This window comes from Lycium ferocissimum, chromosome 3, assembly GCF_029784015.1.
Source record: "Lycium ferocissimum isolate CSIRO_LF1 chromosome 3, AGI_CSIRO_Lferr_CH_V1, whole genome shotgun sequence".
NCBI lineage: Eukaryota > Viridiplantae > Streptophyta > Magnoliopsida > Solanales > Solanaceae > Lycium > Lycium ferocissimum.
Window position 1 is genome coordinate 1,909,497 of NC_081344.1, and position 22,199 is coordinate 1,931,695.

The window sequence follows — 22,199 nt, forward strand, 5'->3', positions numbered from 1 at the left end:
CTTAATGGCAATAAAAAGGGTACCATTTTTATCCCTTTACGTTAAAAAAAAAAAAGTGTAAATGTATCTTCTTTTTTGTTGCTTACTGATTTAAACAAGTTTAAAGGTATTATTTTTTCTGTGTTTTGGATGTATTAATTGCAACATGCTCTGCTTGGAAGATCTTTCTGTGTAATTTGTTGTGTTAGATTGGTAATTATGAGTTTACAATCCGGTTTTGTACCTTGTTTGAAATCTAAATTACCTTTTTCCCATAAGCTTCTGCTTTAGTTCAGGAAATCTTTTACCTTTTGCTATTAAATGAACTGATATGTTTGATTTTTGGGGTTCTTCTAGTTTGGTTAAATGAAGTGCATTTTCAATTAAGAAAACTGGAAAGCTGTATGCTGCTAGTTTGATATTCAGTTCAGATGGGGATTGCATTTTGGCCCTTAAGTACTGGATATTGACAAACATGTTCATGCTACTTCTTCATCTGGTAGCAATTGCCATTTTTGCATTCCGCCTGGCATTGGCGGTTTGTAACCTAGACATATAATTGATAAGTACAACAACAACAACAACAACAACAACAACGACAACAACAACAACGACAACAACAACAACCCAGTGAAATCCCACAACGCGTCCGAGAATAGAATGTCTTTCCAAACCTTACTCCCACCAAGGTAGGACGGCTGTTTCCAAAAGACCCTCGGCTCAATAAAAAGCATAAAAAGAGGTCAGATAAGGCCAAGAAATTCAAAGCGATATGGAAATGAAACTAACGAAAGCGACTGAACTATAATTGATAAGTCTGTTAATAAAACCGGTCTTTATTTGGTTTACCATTTTTTGGATGAAGAAGATTGTTAATTTTGTTGACTGTAGCATCAGAATAATTACCTATTTATGTCTCAGCTAGAAAGGATGTATCCTTTAATTGGAATTTTAAAAAGAAAATAATGGATGTTGTCTAGCTCTTACCTTACAAATAATTGGACATTGAGACATTTTGATTAGTCAACGACGGTGCTCTTGTGTTATGAACTTATGATATGATCAAATAACAGTATAATCTGGTAATGGTTGATCTACTGTCTTCTATTACGAGGGAAAACTCCAATTGGTCAAGCAATGTTTTAATTTTTAACGCACTTATTTGTTTTGAGAGCTTAATGATCGCTTCAGCTAAACAGTCCAACTGAACTTTAAGAGATACCCCTTTTTAGGTGGCTCCTTTTGATGCATTCTGCAATTATTAGGCATTGGTCACTTAGAATTAGTTTTGTCCTTCTCATTTGTGTGCTTGACATCGAGCAAAATCTGTGGAAATCCTAAAAGAAGACAAGTCTTGATTGAAGTTTGACCTAGTTGGTTAATGTTTTTATATGTCCTTATCACTGGAAGAGCTTTTCATCTTTTGATAATGTTGTTTTGATAAAATGGTCTATTGATAATTTTGTTCACTTGGAGTTCTAAATCGTGATTACCTTTTAGCAGCATCCTAATGCCTCACATCTCCTGACCATTTGAGTTGCCTAACTGATGTATGGATTGTCCTATACACCTGTTGGACTTTTTTTTTAATCAGGTAAATCTTAGTTCATTGATATCCAGCAACACGTGTATGATGGGGAAATTGATAAACTCAGCCATTGAACAATTAAAATATCAAACATATATAAAAATAGATATAAAAAGTATGCATCAAGGAGAGTAGATTGGTTATAATTGCTAATGCCGTAGGTCCAAATCAACCTAATGCTTTTTTTCATAGCTTAGTTTTCCTACAAGTAACAATCAATGTCATCAGTAACTTCATCTGAGTTATCTGAATATCCTACTTATAGTTGAAAAAAAGTGAATATATTCATAGATGATTGGAGTAGATCCTTTACTCATTGCAAATATTTTCAGTTTTTCATGTCGATGTGTTTTGGGTTTCCCAGGTCATGATGTAGTTGCCAGTTTCATGCTTGAGAAGCCAGTTTCCTTTGTCCAGGATAACATTTGGCAACTTGCAGATGATATTTTTGATGAGATAAGTGTTTCCAATACCAAAGTATGTCCCAATAATTCTTCTCTCCATTATCTGTGTTATTTTCCTTTCCATAGTTTAATTTTCTTTTGCTATTTCTTCCCTCTCAAACCGATTTTTTGCTTCTAACAGGTGGACATAATATCATTGGAAAATACAACTAGATTGAACATAACAGAGGTTGTCTTTGCAGTTGACTCTGAAGTGAAAAATAGAAGGGTCTCTCTAACTGCTCTGAGTTTAGTCTGGTCGGTACTTGAATCTGTGATTACTGGCCAATCAACTCTCCAGTTGACAGCACCTTTGTTTGGCGATCCTTTTTCCTTTGATGTGCTGAAATTCAGAGGGGGGATTACTGTGAGCCCCAAACAAAGCGGATTCCCCGTGCAGCAAGTCCAGATTCTTTTCAACTTTACCTTGAACTTTTCAATTGATGAAATTCAAGATAATTTTCATGAACTAAAAAGCCAGCTCAAATCTGGGTTACATCTTTCATCATATGAGGTCTGTGATTATGATTGATGCTACCTGCATTGATATATATATATATATATACACAATCTCTTAACTCTGATATTATTCTTCATGCCACTGACGTTTTTTTAATTAAGCAAGTTCTTTGTGGTTATACTTTCCTCTAGCTTATATTACTTTCTTGACATGTTTAGCTTTTTATTTCTTATCTTGCATGGTGATTGATTGTAGTAACACCTTTTTCTGTTCTTTTCATTTTATCTAAGATTTTCTGTTTGTTATATATGTATAATATCCTGGTAAAGGCGCATAATATAATCATGTGGGCTCTGCCCGCACAGGTTTGAATCCTGCCGTCCGTGCAGTTGGGGTACTTGATCTTTCGTTCTCAAAAAAAATATATGTATAACTCCTAATTCTTGCAGGCAGTCATTTGAAAGGGAAATAATCATATCAAAATAAATGGTATATAGAGGCTGCACTATAGATAATTTAAATGGTATATAGAGGCTCCACTATCTATAGTCTGATTTCATATTTCTTCCTCAAGTTGAATATTTTTCCATGACTATACCTAATCATGATTGTACAATAGGTTGTTGTAGTAGGATTAGCGATCTTATAGTGCTGCCCCGTGGTAGTTACTGTGCGTGCTGATGGATAACCATTCACTTGTGAAAAATAATGGTACTTGCAAAAATAAAATATCTTAAGTTATGCGAAAAGGAGTATCATTGTTTATTATTTCTTCTCCAAAAGGTCTATATGACTAAGACGTAAGAAGCATTGGATATGTCTCCATTTGAAACCATTCAGCAAATCTCATTAGCACAGAAAGTATCTTTATTTTCTTTCCTTGAAAAAAATCCATATGTGCAGTTGGTTATTTAAAAAGCAAAAGGTTTGCAATGTCTCATTCTCTTGCAATCTGCTGCTCTCAAACAAAGACCCTTTCAAACGCAGACATACATAAACATATTATATTTTCATATTTACATGCTGCAATATCCCCTTGACCACAGCGAAGGTTTTCTTGGTTTAGTTATGCTCCGGTGGCTGCTTGCGTCTTTTCGTTGTTTATTACTTAGAAGAGCATTCATCGTTGGTGTTAGCAGGCTGATTTCTCTTTGTGTTAGCAGGCTGATTTCTCTTTCTTTTTCCTCTTAACAATGCAGAACTTGTATATGAGTTTGACAAGTAGAAGAGGTTCAACAGTGGATCCTCCGACTATTGTTCAGTGTAAAGTCCTTTTGGCAGTTGGGATAAATCCCTCCAGTTCAAGGTTGAAGCAATTGGCTCATACCATTGGTTCTAATTCCGGAAACCTTGGCCTCAATAACACTGTATTTGGAAGGGTCAAACAAGTTAGCCTGTCCTCTTTTTTACCACATTCTCAAGGTAGTAATAGTGGTAGCCCCTCGCCTTCTCCAGCTCCTCTATCTCACCATCACCACCATCACCACCGTCACCACCATCGAGATTTAAATCTTGCTCCTGCAATATCACCTGCTCCGAAGGTTGAGAAAGGTGGATCTATTAGCAGGCAAGTTTCACCTGTATCAGCACCAGTACTTGCACCTGCCCCTGCCCCTGCACCTGTACAGCACAAGAGACGTGGGGCCCAACCTCCATGTCATTTTGGGAGATTTCCAAGGAAGGTGAATAGTCACCACCCCCATATGGTTCCTGCTCGAGCACCAGTCCCCGCACCTCAGATTACTCCGTCGCCCCATCAGCAAGTACATGCTCCACCTCCTACTCCGCATGAAATCACTGCATCAAGTCCATTGCCCAATGTAGTATATGCTCATGTTCAACCTCCACCAAAGAGTAATTCTGTTGCAGAGCCTCCTGATAGATCTACTTCAGTTTCACCCCCATCTTCATGTGAGTATTCTTTTGAGAACCTTGTCTGCTTTAAACAGGGGGTCTGATAAACTTGCATGTTAGTTCATCTCTTCAACTCCTTTTCCCACCTTTCGTCTGGTCCCGGAAAGAGGAGAGGAGTGTGTTCGGTATGAAGGAAAATGTTTTTCTTGAATAATATTTTCCAGGAAAATAAGTGTATTTTTTTACTTATTTTCTTGTGTTCGGTACGTAAGCAAAAAATATTATCCTAAAAGCATTTGTGTATAATCTAGACACATACTATGGGAGGTGAGAATGGGGTAGGGGTGTGGGGTGATGGGGATGGGGGCTAAGGTGGTGGAGGTAAAGAATGAGGTGTGTTGGAAGGTGGGGAGCAGACAATCAATCAATGTGAAATGCCACTTGTGGAACTTGTTTTTCCTACTTTCACTAGGAAAGTCTTTTTCCTCATTTTAAGGAACTTGTTTTCCTAGAGAAAATATTTTCAAAAAGTTTTGGCCAACCGAACATGGAAAATTGGAATAATGTTACCTATTTCAAAAAAAAAAAAACATGGAAAATTGGAAAATATTTTGAGGAAAATGTTTTCCCCCATGCCGAACACACCAAGTGAAATTTATTCTTCTCTAATTATAGATTTGCTCGTTCAGTTTGATATTTGAAGATATTAGCTTAAATCAGCTGGTGCTTCTTTCCACAAGCAGTGTCATGCTTGTGCATTATTACTCACTGTATTTGTAATAATATTTTTCTTGATGCTAAATTGACGAAATGATATATATATTTGCAGCTTCTGAAGGGATTCATTGTTCAAAATTCTGGTCTCTCCTGCTGTTTCTACTTGTACTACTTCCATAGCAGCCGGATGAGGGGCAATTATTTTTTCACAACAAAATTTATCTCCAGTATTCTCAAAACAAGTTCCACGTCATTCCATCTGGGCAAAGAAACAAACTTGAGGAGTTTGCAGAGAGAGAGAAAGCAATGCCAAGAGGGCATCTCTCGCGTTTGCATGAATGTGTGCTTTTGTTGTCTTCTTGTAAATATTCTATAAAGATTCAGTTGGAGATGCATTTTTAGGTCAAAGTCACAGAGGTGACGGGCCTGTGATGACGTGCATTGCCACTGTTATGTATCATCTCTCTTGCATAAACATGAGGGGAAAACACAACCAAGAAATGTATAATAAGCCTTTTTGTTCCTAAGATCTTCCAAGCCTATCATTTGTGATCTTTAGTACTGAATGACAGTATATTCTATGTCATTTGCTGACTCTACTTCTATTTACTTGTGAAAATATGGTCTTTTCAGGTATCATTATCTGATGGTTCACCACAATTAGGATTTTATTTTGGAATTCTTGTGCTCGTTTAACAATTTTTAAATTTTAAATGACTTCATCAAATCGATGGCTCATTTTGATGGTGTTTGAGTTAGCTTGTGCAACTTCGACTATTCTGCTGAGTACTTGCTTGACTCTTTCTTACTTGTACAAGTATCGGATATTTCCACCAAGACTAATGTGGGGAAATTCTGATCTTCAAATGATACTTAAAGTTAGACAAAACTGCATGTATCCCCATTCAGTTTTGCACTTGTGTATTAGATGTATACACAGTTGAATCCGCATAACATAGCTCACAAAACTTGCTTGTATGTGGAATAAAATTTATTTGAAACCGTCGTTCAATACATACAATTTACAATTCATACAACATAATATCAAATTGTGTCAGAGAACATAGAATTCTCTAGTCTTTGTATTTTAAATGATGAAAAGCAAAACAATAATTACGCCTCACTCCCAAACTATTCGGGGTTGGCATTTTAAACAATGAAAAAGCAAAGAGAGAGATCAACTTCTGCAGAGAAGTAGAAAAAAAAAAACAAAAAAAACAGAAGACTAATAAAGGTGTGGAAAGGATGGCAAATTTGCCCATCTCTTTGCCATTTATGCTAACTATCTACATTCTACCTTGAGTGCTTTGGCTGGTATTTTACACTTGTTGTAAATACAGGTGGAACTCTTCTCATAAACCAAATATTCTCTTCAAAATTCACAAGAAGATCCCAATCTTTGCTTTGACAAACACATGCAGTTTTTGCCTTCAAAAGCCTCAGACAAAAGCTTCTCGAAAACCTCTAAGAATAAGCTCCATTGTTCACTACTCATTTCACCAAAAGAAATCCCTTCACCGTCATTCTTGTAATTTTTTGTACCAAAGCTCATGCTCCTCAATAGGACACCAGCTTTCTGACTATCATCATCGTTGATATCGTCCTCCTTAGCACCATCATCATTGCGAGAATTGTTGTTTAGGAAATCACATTCTTCTTCACAATGAAACGCTAATGGATCGACTAGTCTACTCATAGACCTAACAGACGAAAATCTTGGAATTTTCGGTGGCTTAGCTGTTATAGCAGAGCTGCCTTGTATGATTTCATCAGCTTCCTCAACTTCTTGATTTGAGTCATCTCCATCTTCATAATCAAACTGAAAAACTTCAACATTGTTTTCTTTCTCTTCACCGATACTTTGATTGTCCTCTTTTATTTTGCTCTCCATCTTAACCTTGGCACTGAAACACATCTTTTCTAATGCGCTCCATTCTTCCTGTCCACCATAACATTTTCGAGTCATCATTTCTCCGATTTGAGCTAAGCAAAGCCCTGAAGTAGCAGCTTGCTTCAAAAGAATAGTGCACACCACGAGAACCCGAATGGATGATTCCCTAATAGGAGGAAATTGACTTCGTAGTAAATCCGCATCCTTAAACGGATCAAGACCACATATATACTCCATTTCAGAGTCCGAAAATGGAATGGAGGCTTGAGGCCAATGCAGCCATTCGAAATACGGATCATCAAGTGATTCTGGCAAGCAAAGTCCATGATCTATAGGTACAAGTTCAGCAGAATCAACAGCATAGCTTTCTTTCCCGTGCTTCACCAGGATATTTCCAGCATGCCTGTCAAGATTGAGAAGACGTATATCCAATATCCCAATACGATGAATTGAAGCCACTGAAAATCCTGAAGCGCCTAAGTCTCCTGCATCATAATCATGCTCCATAAACCGTTGAAGCGAGGCAATTTTATAAGTTGAAGTAGAAAGCGATTGTGAATCGTTTATATTGAAGGTAAAATGAGAAATTTTGACTAATGTTGTTGGAGGAACACCAGCAAATCCATCATGATCAAGAAGATAGGCAGCTGATTCGCGAACACCAGTTTCACCTATCTTAATGGAACGTTTCATGCCCGGTTGGCCTAACATCCGACCTGCAAATCCTTTCGGATTATTCAAAGCTAGAGGTTCCTCATCGGCAGGTTTTGCCACTGCTATTGCATTACCATTAGTCGCACGAAAAAGGTAGGCCCCACCTAGGCCACTTGATAGTAACTCAGGTTTGATTCCGGAAGCCATAGCTATAGCAACCTCAACAACTAACGCGTGCACTTTAGGAGCTCGATGGCCACCAATGATTTCAATTCTCGGATTATTGTCAATATCTTCTTCTGATCTCGATAAGCACGGTGTGGAATAGCTTTTGTGGATGTTGGGGAATTCAAAGGGAACATGATGTAAGGGATGTGTAAGGTTTGTTTGGCTTGATTCAAGAATGTTGTTGTAGTCAAGCTGAGAAAATGATGGAATTTTACACCTTGGAGGTCGAACAAATTGCTTGAACCCGTGATTTTGAGGATTGATAGCAACAGCCATCTTGTTGAATCTCATTCAAGTAAAAACAACAACAATAAAAGTGCATGCTAAAGGGAGCTTCTTTAATCAGTGAATCCCTAGAGAATTAGTCTTCCTTGGGTAGAACATCCTTCACATTGTCTGGAAAATGAACAGGCAAGTCTAATTTACCAACAAAATCGCTATGAAATTCATTGTATTAAGCAAATGCACAAACAATTACAAATAGGCATAATACATAAATACCCCCTAATTTCAGATTCCCCTTAAACTATACTTGATCCGAATTACCCCTGTACTTGGTTTTTCTATAATCATTACCCCTCAAACAATAACTGGTCTTAATTTAGCCCTATACTTGACTTTTTTTTTCTTTTCATAATCGTTACCCTTCAAAAGAAAAATGGAAAAAGAAGGAAAAATTAGTAGTTATACTTAATGGAGGAATAGAGAAGACATATTGAAGGAGATAAGGAAATAGCTGTTGAAAACAACTGTTGAATGCCACATCATATTATTTACCCTCTCACATGCCAAACATCATTTGAAAAATCACTTGGATTATAGAAACACCAAGTACAAAGGGGTAATTAGGACCAATTATTGTTTGAAGGGGTAACGATTTTAAACATGCCAAGTAACATAAGGGTAATAAGGACCAATTATTGTTTGAGGGAGATTTGAATAAAACGCGTCAAGTTTAGGGGGTCTTTAGGGATTCTGCCATTACTATATAAGCCCCAAATGCAAGATTTTGAGGTTGTTCGTTCATCTCAGGAAAAACTTTTCTTTCTGAAATTGGCCAAGAAGTAATCTCACAATACTTGACACTATATTTTCTTTTTGACATTGAGTTCTTGAAAGCAAATCATGAAAAGCAAATAAAGGCTTACATCCAATTCGCGTAAAGGAGGCTGCAAAAGTCAAATAACCACATTGCTATCTCTGAACCCTGTTAAATTCCCCAAGAGTTATATATTGGGATATACAGACATTTGTATACAGAAAAATAATTAGGCAATATGGTTGAAAAAATGAAATTTACAGAATTTGACATACCATCGTGTTGGTTCCCTCGCTCCTCCGCTTAATAGTCGCCACAAATGACTACAAAAGAACAATTAGAAGAATGTTACATTAATTCTGTTCCAAAAATACTTAAAATTCTTCCATTTTCTTCATTCTATTTACTCTTTCTATCACAACAAGAATCACACATTTGAAGCACGAGGGTCAAAATATCTAGTTTCTTATGCGAATTCAGCATTAACTGTATTTCCAAATTTTTGAATAAAATTTCAGATATTTAGAAACTACGTAAAATGTGCAAAATCATATTCAACGAAAAGGTGGCATCTTTTTCCCCTCTTATATATCAATCATCCACCACTACAAAAACTCCCATCTATTCCACCCTTCTACATAGGGCTGCATCTACAGATCATGTGTTTGTGTTAAGAAATTTACGTAATATGCATAAATATTTTATCCTAAAATCCTGGAGCGCCCTCTGCCTCTCCATGAATATGCATGTGAAAGATAGTGATAAACATGTTTATATGACAATGATACAACAAGAATTCTCAATCTTTGCATAAAAATCAAGAAAATTTATAATCTAAACATATTGCTAAGAGATTCTTTTAAAAAAACTTGAAATTTCCTTGAACAATGAAATATTACGTACCCTGAATACTGGTGAAGGCATTCAGGGAGACGAACAACAACGGCTGAGCGTGAGAGAGACAGAGAGAAACAAAAATTCCTTTCACTGGGAAGTTATTGAGAGACAAAGGCCCCCCTTCTTCTCTGTCTGTTTTTTTTTTTTTTTTTTTTTTTTTGTTTGAATTTTTTCAATGCATGTCCCCAGTCTCTGGGGAGTTTTCTCTCTTTTACCAATTCTCTCTCTTGAGAAAAACAGGTAAAACAGTTAGAATGACTTCCTCTTGTTCCCGTCTTTCTCGCTAACCATTTTCGATAAATTATGTGTAGGAAAAAATTTATCGCAAACTCGGTGTGTGGACCAAATCATATTAATTTATTATAGTTAGAGTGATAAATTAAAGTAAGAATAAGTAGTATCGACCAAATCACATTATGCATAAACAGTAATAACAACATTCAATAAAGGAACAGCTTGTTTAAACTTTGTAATTCATTGCTCAATGATAAGTTTACAAATATTAGAAAAGGAGTAACAAACTCAAAGTTATTGCAGTCAAATGAGAAAAATCATCACTATTAGATTTTAATCGATCCGTTCGAATTGGATGTCATAAGTGAAAGACTCTTTACAAGTGCCTGAATAAGTCATGGCATCATATTGAGACAGTGATAATAAGATTTTACTTTATAAATAAACCTTCAGCGTATAACGTAGACGAAATTTCACATAAGCAATTTTCTTAAACAGGAATCCTCTTTATCTCTTTCCCACCTTACGAAGTGCATAGTGTTATCTTTTAATGTAGGGGAATAATATAAAGTTCATTCCAAATACGATTTTGTTCAATTGTTTTCCTTAAAATGATTAGTAAAGTACTATGTTCAAAGGAGATCTAAATAGTGTGGGACTGTGGAGGGTATCCATTCGTTACCGTTTATAAAATGTCTGACTGTGAAATTTGATGCTATCTTGGGATCGCTAGTGATTAATGCCCACTTTACACGTTCATTTGTATTTGCACCGGGTCCTCTATTTTCGTATTCCATATAAAATGGGTGAACTAGGGGCAATCCTTCAAATTCTATCCATCCTCTTGGATTTATCAACACATCTATGTAACTCTGCATAACCACAGTACGTGAAAACTTATCCCATGGCCGACCTAAATATATCGTTACATTATCCGCGTCCGGAGTTGCTAATTTTAACGTGCAATTTTGCAACACGAATCCTGTTGTTCTATTCTCGGCATTTCTCTGTTGCGCCGTGATGATATTGTATTGGCTAGGCAGTGGCAAACGCGCTTCGATTAAGCAATTTTGGAACACTGCAGCTGCATCACCACAAATAAAGTCAATAGTGCCCAAGATTTTACATTCCCTATAGAACTGCTTGCCAACGTGTGAGTATAGGGTGTCTTGAAAGCCGTCAAATTGGCACCTATAGAAGGTGCAGTGATCAGCAGTTGCCCTTAAAGCTGCTGCCATTTGATTATTAGCTCCAGCTGTGTTCCGAAAAGTGATATCTTGCGCCATGAAGCCTTTGCCATTCACCCCTTAAAACAGAAAAAACAAGCAGTCATCGAATCAATGATGCAAGTTCTATTTGTATGCAACGTAATACTTAACAAATAATAACATATTTTTATGGTTAAAATGAGTGATTTGATCAGGAAGTGGAGTAAATTAAGAACAATTGACTTACCCATGGTAGCAGTGTCGTACAACCCAATGCCACCTCCATAGCTCTTATTTCCCGATATTATGGTTTTGTCCATTCCTTCTCCGATAAGAACGATGTTCATTTGCCATTCTTCGATTTGGACATATTCGTTGTAGGTTCCTTCTTTTATTTGAATATAGTATTTTTCAATGCTGTTATTCGGAGCCGCCAAGACTGCAGCCATTATTGTGTTATAGTTGCCAGAGCCATCTTGTGCTACTACTGCATTAGGAGGTTGTGTAATTTGTGCACTAGGAGGCTGTGCAATTTGTGCACTAGGAGGTTGTGTAATTTGTTGGCATCCTCCACAACATAATATAGCTAGCAAAATGACAATAGCAAGTAGTTTTGTGTTGTACACAGGACGAGAGTTGAAACTTTGGGAGGCAAATTCATCCAGGATAAAGATAACATTTTCTAACAAGATACTCACACGAAACATTTCTCTTTTCACTAATGAGTACATTTGAAAGCCAATTAGGCTTATATATATGCTTTTACTCCCTTTATTTTTGGAAAATAATTTAAATGCTTATAATAAACCTTCATTGTACATAATGTTAGACGACATTTCATATAAGCAATTTGGGGGGGGGGGGGGGGAATCAACAAATTATTCCAAATATAGTTCTCTTTCAATTGCTTTCCTTTAAATGGCTAGTAAAATCAGATGAACCTATTACGGAAAAATAATAATTCACCACCGAAGATGAGCTGGAATTTGTTATATGGACAATTTTGGGCTTTGTTGAGCATAGTGAAGTATCTATAGTAAAAGAATTACTATTAGTTTTGTCGTGGTACTTTGGAATTTGGTGGCGAATTCAATTTCATCGAGTTCATATTGAACAATAGTTGTACCATTCGTGCAAATTTCTACTTATTCTTAAAGATTTGAATAAATAATTGATAATCAACTTAACCTTTAATCTTTCTTAGCATGTATTCTCATCAGTGTCACAACTGTTTTGATAGACTATCGGATTGAGTACGTGAGGAAATTGCATCTCTTTGAGGAATATTTGGGAGCTATGTCCACAGGAGGTATACTCTTGTTCACCAATAAAGGTTTGTGGTGATTATTCTTAATCAGAAGTCTCGGATTAATTAAACTCAAAATGTGGGACTTTCGAGCGCAATTATGAATTTAGTCAAATGCAAGTAATCGGACGCTGGATGATTTTTTTTTTTTAAAAAAAAAAGAAAAAAAAAATCCAGTTGTTTTTTTCCTAGATGGAGCCTGCATCTCCTTGACGAATATTTGGGAGCTATGTCCATAGGATAGGAGGTATACTGTTGTTCACTATAAGGATTTAGGGTGGTTATCATAAGATCTCTCAAATTTAAGCATCGGATATGGAGTTATGTTAGGGAGTGCCTTACCCCCGAAATGTGGGACTTTCGAGCGCACTTCTAGATTTAGTCGAATGCAAGTAACCGGACACCGGTGGAAAATGAAATATATAAAAAAAGTTCCAATTGTTTTTTTTCTCTAAATGGAGCCTGGATACTTCTTTTTTTAGTCCAACCAAGCCACCAATATATTATTCTAATGGATAATAGTAATATGAATCCCTTGAAAATGGATCTAAGAGCAATTCATGCTCCATATTTGTTATTATTCAATTTATTTTTCTTGGCTGAAACGGAAAAATCTCAATCAGGGAAGTACCATATAACCCAATATATCTGGCAAGTCGCCCTATACGTCAACCCAAGATGCATCTAAGGCTTCACCAGAGTAATCATTCAGATATGATTTAGTTAGTGAGAGAAAATGCTCTAGCTCCCAACTTTTTTTTCTTTTGCATAATTCAAGATGTCTCTGGTATACCATGACATCAAGCAGAACAGAAAAACGGAATAGGAAAAAGCAGCAAACCGAAACCATTAATATTCATAAGGCTCTGAAAAGATTGGAAAACCTACATAGTAAAGACTTTCTAGTTCGTAAGCTCCATAATGGCAGAGACAATATCACCATCTGCAGCCTTGAGAGCTTTGACAGCTTTTGCTCTGGAAACACCTGCTTGGGTCATCACCAGCTCAATATCCTTGGGCTCTACGCCTGTCTCGTCTACATCCTCATCGTCCTGAGCCACCGTTGATGGTTCTGGCTTCGATATCACGTTGCTCAAATTAGGAGCCTTGAACTGCTCAGCAGCTTGAGACTGCAGTTGAGAGCTCAAATCCTCAATCTTTGCCTCACCAAATATAACATATGTGTCTGACGCAGGGCTCTTGAAAACATCCGGTTTCGAGATGACAAATAGAATCTGAAACAAGAGAAGACAATATAAGGAGAAAGCTAAGCACTAGAACCAAAAACATGGAAGAGAAAAGGCAACAAAGCAATGACATATATAACTAACATTCTTGCTCTTTTTGACAGTGACACGGCTGACCCCCGGGATTGGCTTCATTCCGAGCTTGATCATAGCTTTTCGGCTCTTCTTCTCGCTCCTGCTCTGCTTTGACCTACCACTACCCCCTGCAATTTGTGATTAGACAATTACAGTATTTATGAGCATTGTGGACCACGGAAGAGAGTTAAACATTCATTTACTCTTCATCATATATTTAGAACAATAGAGATTTCAAGTGACATCTACACAAGGAGAAAACTGGAACCCATTGAGACTTGTTATAACTAAGGTTCAAAAAGATTTCTAACTCTGTTAATTTATGCATGCAAAAGTAACAGCCAAAATATATGGAGAAAGAATCACAAGTATCAACGGAACCAAAAGGAAAAGAGGAAGCAAATAAATACGTGCAGACAAAAAATGAAGTTGATTAAATCAAGCAGGTCAAGTGGATAGACAGTAAAAGCGAATTATTCCAATAACCAAGTTAACTCACATACTTGTATTAATCAAACTCCATAATATTCATGCCTTCAGTGATGAGAAAATGAAAGAAAGATTCAATTAAGCTGTTTTCTCTCAGAAGGAATGCACACTTCGAGAAGCATGAAGAGAGACCCAGAATCTCCTCTGACAAGTTTCAAATGGGCACGAGTTAATGTAATATACTCTACTTTCAATAGAACTATGGTCGGAACTGCACAATTCAAACAAAGATTGACAATGATATGATATTTCTTTTTCTATATATGATCAATGTGAGAGATACTCCAACTTTTCTAATACTCCTTTCATCCCATTTATGTGAGACACTCTCTGGACTGAGTTGTTCTAACTTGTTCAACACACTTATACAACCAGTAAATACAAGTCTCAAGAACTCAAATTCATCGAAGAATCCAACTTTAACTACACACTAAGCTTCCTATCAAATAAAAGGAAATACACAAGCAAAGTCCCTAACCTCCATAGCTAGTTGACTCTAAAATTGTATGAGTGATGGGAAATGCAACTAATACTTTGAAGCCATCATCTTAGAAGAACCAAAAGAATGAATCAGCAAATTTAAGCTCAGAATTATGAAATTATACTTACCTTCAGCATCATCTTCATCTTTGTCATCCTCATCATCTTCATCTTCATCGTCATCATCATCATCCTCAATAATTGGCTCCTCAGACTACAAAAGAAGATTATACTTGGTTAGAAAATGTTAAAAAAATATACATGAAGACCAAAACCGCGCTCATTGACAAAAGCTGACATTGAGCACCAACAAATGATAATAGTTCATTACTTCTACCATAAAAGAAGAGGACCAATGAAGTATTTAGATATCACATATAAAATCTGCAAGACTATTTCATTTTTTCTGTTGTTCTCTATTGCATATGTGTATATATATCTTTTTCCACAAAAATAATCCAATATCCAATAGCAGGTATAACCTTTATAAATACGGAAAATAAGGATGCACCATTTTGATTTATTCATGAAAGAACAAACAGAAGATGCTTAAAAATATTGCAGCAACTACAATATTGGAAGTCTAAATAACTTCATGAAATTTCTCATCTGTATGAAATTCAAGTTCAGCAAGGATTCAAATAAACAAATACAGCTAAATTTAGCTACACTAAAACATTTAACCACATCAACTATTGTACAGATGATAACTACAATTGATATTCGCCCCATTTTTAACTCAATTGGTCTGACTTATAACTTGCGAGCCAACGCCAAATGAACATAAACAAATTTTAACAATTAATTTTCTTCTACTAAAAGCTTTAACATCCCTCTTTGCTGCCCTCCCCTTTACAATTTCCTACCTACCGCCTTAGAATATCCATTACAACAATAACAAGTTAGAAATCAAAATGCAAGTTCAGCAAAGATTCAAATACACAAATATAGCTAAATTTAGTTACTCTAAAACATTTAATCACATCAACTATATTCTACAGATGATAACTAAAACTGATATTCCCTTAACTGCTTCAAAAAAGATGATAATTACACCTGAAGCACTAAAACAAGTCACAGAAAGAGTATAAGATCTTCCGATATTGCTCTCAAAAGGACGAATTCAATGTGAGGAGCACATTCCTGCACGTCTCTATATGGCCCGGTTTTTAACTCAATTGGCCCGACTTGCAACTTGTGAGACAACACCAAATGAGCAAATTTTAACAGTTAATTTTTCTCCTGCTCGAAAAGCTTTAACATCCCTCTTTATAATTTCCTACTTACCGCCTTAGATCTCCATCACAACAAGAAGTTAGAAATCAAAAGGCAACTACAATTTTAGCCTATAATTAACCAAAAAATAGAACTTTATGTCTATAAAGTATAAACTACCTTGCGAATTACAATGGAAAAGACCAGGAAGCCACTCTATTAGATCTTGATCATTTACATGGACCTACTTTTCATTTCATTTGTGGGAATTCGATGATCTATAAGCCATCCCTAACAGTGGTGGATCCAGGATATTAACTAAGGGGGTTTCAAAACTATAAAGAAGTAAATACGTGAAGAAGCCAAGGGGGTTCAACATCTACTATATATACATAAGAAATAATTTTAACCTTATATAAACAGTTTATTTTTCGCCCACTTGCCCCTTACTGGCTCCGCCCCTGGTCCCTAACGAGCGATCGACTCAAACACGTAGCCTCAAAAAACTCAAAAATTTCACTCAAAAGATATTGTTTATCATGTCCCATAGTGAACTAGTTAATCTCTTTCACACACACACAAGAAAAAAACATCTAATCCAAACTAACAGCTGCCAAAGCAAACTCACTATTTCTATTAACAATCTTAAAAGATTCAAACTTTTCAAACAAAATACCATCTACAAAGTGAATCATCAATTTTTTTGTGTTATCCTTTATTTATCTTATAGATCCCAATAATTCATTTCAAGAAGAAGAAAAAAACAATGACCACCCCACAAATCAGCAAATCAAACAACACTTAACTCTTAATAGATATAATGAAACTATAAAATCAAGTCAAATTACTATAAAACCTTTAAAAAAAAAAATCTCACATGCACTAGTAGCTAATAATATTTTCAGAACTTCATGTTACATATTTGTATGGGAAAAGAAGAAGAAGAAGAAGAAGAAGAAGAAGAAGAAGAGAATTACTTCAATTTTCTGTTGTTCGAGATGAGCGGCTAAGATCTCTTCTTGAGATTGTGCAGTCATGGTTGAGTTTGTGAATAATGAGAGAATTTTAGGTTCTTGAACAACAAGACAATGGTCCTAAAACCCTACTATATACCATGACTTACCTATGACCCGACCCGACCCGAATTGAATCATAAAGGATTATATTAAGGGAGCACTAGCTAAGATTCTTTAATCAATGTAAAACAAGGTATAATAAGTGTAATAAAAATATATACACGAATTATATATTAATTATACACTGTATACATATTAAATTTATAAAAAATAAATATTCAGGTTATCTTTAGGGAAACAAACATAAATGTTCACTGCACATAAAATAATTATCCGGCCCTGGCCCACTTTCTTTCATATTCACAAACTATTTATTTGGATGCCCCTAAAACTATGGTACCATCGTGGTATCTCTTTATATACTATGATGGTATCACATAGAACTTTTTTCATTTTCCCAAAAACAATTACCAGCCCTCTATGATACTCATATGGTATGTATATAATATACTAATATTATAGAGGACCATGTTCATACATTCATTTTAAAAAAAAAAATACAATCCTAGACAAATCATGTTATATACATATACTGAGATTGTATCATGGAGTATTGCTTATGTCCTTCAATGAGACACTCTTCAATCCTCCATGATGCTATCATGGTATATAAATATATTGAGATGATATTGTGGAGGAGGAATTTGGGTGAGCGGGTACTCGGGTAAATAGTGTCGGCCGAGTGGATAGAAACGAGATTAATTTATAAGGGGGCATTTTCAGGTAATTATTTTGCGCATAGGAGCATTTTGTATTGTTTTCCTTTATCTTTATCTAAATTTTGCATCGGATTGCCCCCTCCCTTGAATAGGATGATTTTAATTTTTTGCCACTACTTCTTATTTAATGGAATTTTGTGGGCCAAAATACCCTTATTTATGACCTTTTCACAAGGCATAAATTTAAAGAACTTTTGCCTTGTCCGACATAAGTTTTGTAGGAATTAAGTTATCCGGCATAGATTGTGTAGTATCTAATTAGCTCAACATAAGTTTAGAAAAATTTTGCATTGTCCGGAAGTTCTGTAGGAACTAAGTTATGTCTTGTAAGGCATAACTTGTGGGTTCGACATATGTTCTGCAGGAGTTAAGTGACATAACTTGTTATGTCTTTTAAGGCATAACTTATATCGTATTATGATACAAAACTATAAACTTATGCTAGTCGAATTTTTTTTTTTTTGTAATTTTTTATGTCAAAGGTATTTATGACTACTTTTTCGTTACTTAAAAGTCCAAGGCAAAAATTAAAGATCACATATTTAAAGCACAAAAATTAAATACCACCCCAAGATATGAGCATTTGTGTGAATGACCCTATCTTTATTAAGTTGTTCTGTAAAGTATAAAAATGGGCCGTGGGGGGTTTTTGCTGGATCCAAGTAGGAAAAAAGGATTTGGGCTCTAAGATCATTTTGTTAGTCCCATTATTTTATTATTTTGGGCCGCAAGCGTGTTCATGTCTGTTCATAATAATACGCAAATATTATAACAATATTGAGATGGTAGACAAATCCTAGGCCACTTGATTGCTTATGTGTTCTACAAGCTTCCAAATAAATGTATATCAGAAAATGTCCCAAAAGTACCAATGTAAAAATGGAGAGTACACTCACGTTGATGTACTTTAATACTTTATTTACAACAATCTTAAAATAGGTGGAAAAAACTCAATTTTGCATTTTTTGATAGGAATGATTAACCTTTATATAACTTACTAGTTATGTGAGAGGCGTCTTGGCCCAAAACTCAAGATATATAAAAGCGGATATTTTAACTAAAGAAATATAATTTGTGTTAGTACGAAGTGTACAACAACAACAACAATCATATACCTTGTAGTCCCACAAGTGGGTAGTTATATGAAAGCAAAATTTTCATTCCACTCCTTTAATATTTTAACTTCCATTTTGATGAAATTATTTAATTCAAATCAAATTTGGAACCGAATTTGACATTATAACTTATGTATCCTAATTTTCTACGAAGTTATTTAGTTCTAAATAAATAATCTATACATAGTTAATGAACTTTTAAGACAAATACATAATTTAACTTGTGGCGGATGGAGGCACCTCTCTAATCGGGGATTAGGGGTTCGAACATGGATATGGAAAAAAATCTTTGGAGGAAGCGCTCCCCGAATAGGCGCGATGCGGTGCGAATTATCCGGATTAATTGGGCTCGAATGCGGATATCGAGCACCAATCGAAAAATCAAAGAACGTGAAAAATGAGGTAGGAGGTTCGATAGCTTTTGAAAAGTAGACTTTAAAAACAAAAACAAAAAAATTGACATAAATAAATAAGATTAAGACCTAAAAGTAATTAATTAAAAAGTTTTAAAAAAATTTGAAAATTATTGTAAGGACTACAAAAGTTCCCAGGCTCGATAGCTTTTGAAAAGTAGACTTTAAAAACAAAAAACAAAAAAATTGACTTAAATAAATAAAATTAGGACATAAAAGTAATTAATGAAAAAGTTTTTAAAAATTTGGGAAATTATTGTGAGGTTGAAGTTATTTAGTTCTAAATAAATAATCTATACATAGTTAATGAACTTTTAAGACAAATACATAATTTAACTTGTGCGACAGATGGAGGCACTTGCTCCTCTCTTAATTAGGGATTAGGGGTTCGAACATGGATATGGAAAAAAAATCTTTGGAGGAAGCGCTCCTCCCGAATAGGCGCGATGCAGTGCGAATTATCTGGATTAATTGGGCTCAAATGCGGATATCGAGCACCAATCATAAAATCAAAGAACGTGAAAAATGAGGTAGGAGGTTCGATAGCTTTTGAAAAGTAGACTTTAAAAACAAAAACAAAAAAATTGACATAAATAAATAAGATTAGGACCTAAAAGTAATTAATTAAAAAGTTTTAAAAAAATTTGAAAATTATTGTAAGGACTACAAAAGTCCCCGCGGAGCTCGATAGGCTTTTGAAAAGTAGACTTTAAAAACAAAAAACAAAAAAACAAAAAAATTGACTTAAATAAATAAAATTAGGACATAAAAGTAATTAATGAAAAAGTTTTTAAAAATTTGGGAAATTATTGTGAGGACTACAAAAGTCCTCACATTCCCTCTTATATATAATAGTAATAAATAACTTTTTAAGAGGAGTTAAGAGTTTTCTTTTCAAGTAACACACTTCATAAAATTTTAAGGGATGAGCTCTGATTTATCTTCTAATGCTACTAAAATTTTCCTTGAACTTCTCCATGAACAAAAAGCTGAGGAGGTGTGAAATGAAAGTTCAAGTGGGTTCCACCTAAGTCTACATAAATGCATCAAGAAAGTGTAAAAATCTTCCCAAAAAACAAAAATAACAAAAGGAGCTAAGCTACATTAATCATAAATATGGACCAATTGAAATAGCCAATTTCTGTTAATTTGCTAAAATAACCCACAAACTAAAGAGATCTCCGGGAAAGCAAATACTACAAATTAAATGATCAACAAGTAATTCGAACTTACTTTTACACTTCACCTTAAATTTTTTGTAAGCATTAGTGTTTATTCAATTATGATTTGCCTTCCAGACTTTTATAATCCATAAACAAACAGACGTGTGTCCCACTTTTTATATTTATCTTCCTTTTCCGATTAATAAGTGGAGTGCTGGTTATTTTGCACCATGCATTGCAATTTATGTATCACTTTAAATTTGTTATGATTTTGTTTTTCTTTATCTAGTAATTATGACTTAACTTGTTGATCTAAATAAATCTAAATGAGTGTAAACGATTCTTTTGACATTTCTTGTGGGATCAAGATTGCACAATTGATAGTCCACTTGGTATTTTGATTTCTGTCATATTAAATAGTATGAAATTAATTGAAACACTATTTTTCTTCATTAAGATCTTATTTAGTTGTGGTGAGTGATTTTTCCTTTTTTTTCCTTTTTTTTCTTTTTCTTGAAGTTATTTCTTATTTTTAAGCCTCAGGTTTTCGGAGTACTATGGGATAGTAATAATGTAACCTTACTTACTTTTACACTCTACCTTATATATCTTGTAGGCATTATATGTGTAGTGGATATTCAGTTATGAAGATTTGCCTCCAAGACATTTATGATTATCAAAACAAACAGAATCTCCATATGGTGCCACTTTTTGTATTTATCTTCCTTTTCTCATTCACAATTAGTGTAGTGGTGGTTATTTTACGTTTTTGCTCCATGCATTGATGGATTTGGGACTAAATGATAATTCACAATCAACCTCTAAATTAAATCATTCACCACTCAAAGGGTATAGAAACGCTAACGTGAAAGCAATGCTAAATGTTAAGAAATTAATTGTTTGTTCTCTTCTCCATAGTTACATGTTTCAATCAACAATCGTGTATAAATATGCATGCAGATATCTCGAACGAATAGACAACAATCAGCGCATAATGCTCATTCTTTAAAAAAAAAAAAAAAAAAGGATCCCTTCAAAGTCAATCCACTAATTTCATTTCGAGGTGAAAAATGAGTCAATTTCGAACTAACGAAGTTTTCACCTTTTATGTTTATTGTCAAAATTTCAATTCTCGTCAGTACAACACAAAATTTATTACTATCGCCATTTGGTTATTAGCTGCTATATTATATTGTGGAGGTAGTCAACAAATTACGCAACCTCCACTACTAGAAATTTGTCCTATAGTAGCAGTTCTGCATGCACTTGCGATTAGATTGTTTTTTTAGTTGCTATAGTTCTCTTTTAGCCCGGTTTTGAGTGGTATTACAACGATTGCGTTACAATAGGTCTATTGTGACGGTTAATTGTGACGGTTCCTAAAACCGTTGCAATAGATTATCCTATCATAGCGGTTTTGCCCTTCAAGATCATTGCAACGGTTATGTGTGTCTGCGGAACGCATTTTAACGTTGCAATATATATTTTTGCATCGGTTATTCACGCTATTGCAACGCTTATTTACGACAATTCAACCACTTTGCTTCTTCCTATTGCAACGGTTGTTATAGAGCTAATGCAACGGTTATTTAATATTACAACGATTATTTTTAGGACTATTGCAACAATTGTTATAATTCTCTTGCAACGGGTATTGTAGGTCCTGCAACACATATTATGGGGCTACGTGACGATTATTGCGATGCTCT

General features: G+C 35.0%; 4 protein-coding genes across 4 annotated transcripts; 1 reads left to right on the forward strand and 3 right to left on the reverse strand.

Moving 5' to 3' along the window:
- The first annotated feature begins 1,843 nt into the window (after positions 1 to 1,843).
- On the forward strand, positions 1,844 to 5,568 carry LOC132049195 (uncharacterized). Its single transcript, XM_059439901.1, has 4 exons — positions 1,844 to 2,044; positions 2,153 to 2,524; positions 3,670 to 4,381; positions 5,154 to 5,568. The coding sequence occupies exons 1-4, from the start codon at positions 1,859 to 1,861 to the stop codon at positions 5,219 to 5,221; spliced, it is 1,338 nt and encodes a 445-aa protein (XP_059295884.1). The 5' UTR covers positions 1,844 to 1,858; the 3' UTR covers positions 5,222 to 5,568.
- Positions 5,569 to 6,033: 465 nt separating this feature from the next.
- Positions 6,034 to 9,933, reverse strand: LOC132050824 (phosphatidylinositol 4-kinase gamma 8-like). Its single transcript, XM_059442178.1, has 4 exons — positions 9,757 to 9,933; positions 9,129 to 9,176; positions 8,963 to 9,021; positions 6,034 to 8,210 (listed from the first exon to the last, which is right to left on the reverse strand). The coding sequence occupies exon 4, from the start codon at positions 8,103 to 8,105 to the stop codon at positions 6,414 to 6,416; it is 1,692 nt and encodes a 563-aa protein (XP_059298161.1). The 5' UTR covers positions 8,106 to 8,210; positions 8,963 to 9,021; positions 9,129 to 9,176; positions 9,757 to 9,933; the 3' UTR covers positions 6,034 to 6,413.
- Positions 9,934 to 10,616: 683 nt separating this feature from the next.
- Positions 10,617 to 11,899, reverse strand: LOC132050741 (probable pectinesterase 56). The gene is made up of 2 exons (XM_059442107.1): positions 11,440 to 11,899; positions 10,617 to 11,290 (listed from the first exon to the last, which is right to left on the reverse strand). Exons 1-2 carry the CDS (start codon positions 11,897 to 11,899, stop codon positions 10,617 to 10,619), a joined length of 1,134 nt encoding a protein of 377 aa, XP_059298090.1.
- Positions 11,900 to 13,216: 1,317 nt separating this feature from the next.
- On the reverse strand, positions 13,217 to 17,139 carry LOC132049196 (nascent polypeptide-associated complex subunit alpha-like protein 1). Its single transcript, XM_059439902.1, has 4 exons — positions 16,982 to 17,139; positions 14,919 to 15,003; positions 13,830 to 13,948; positions 13,217 to 13,733 (listed from the first exon to the last, which is right to left on the reverse strand). Exons 1-4 carry the CDS (start codon positions 17,039 to 17,041, stop codon positions 13,401 to 13,403), a joined length of 597 nt encoding a protein of 198 aa, XP_059295885.1. The 5' UTR covers positions 17,042 to 17,139; the 3' UTR covers positions 13,217 to 13,400.
- Positions 17,140 to 22,199: the final 5,060 nt, after the last annotated feature.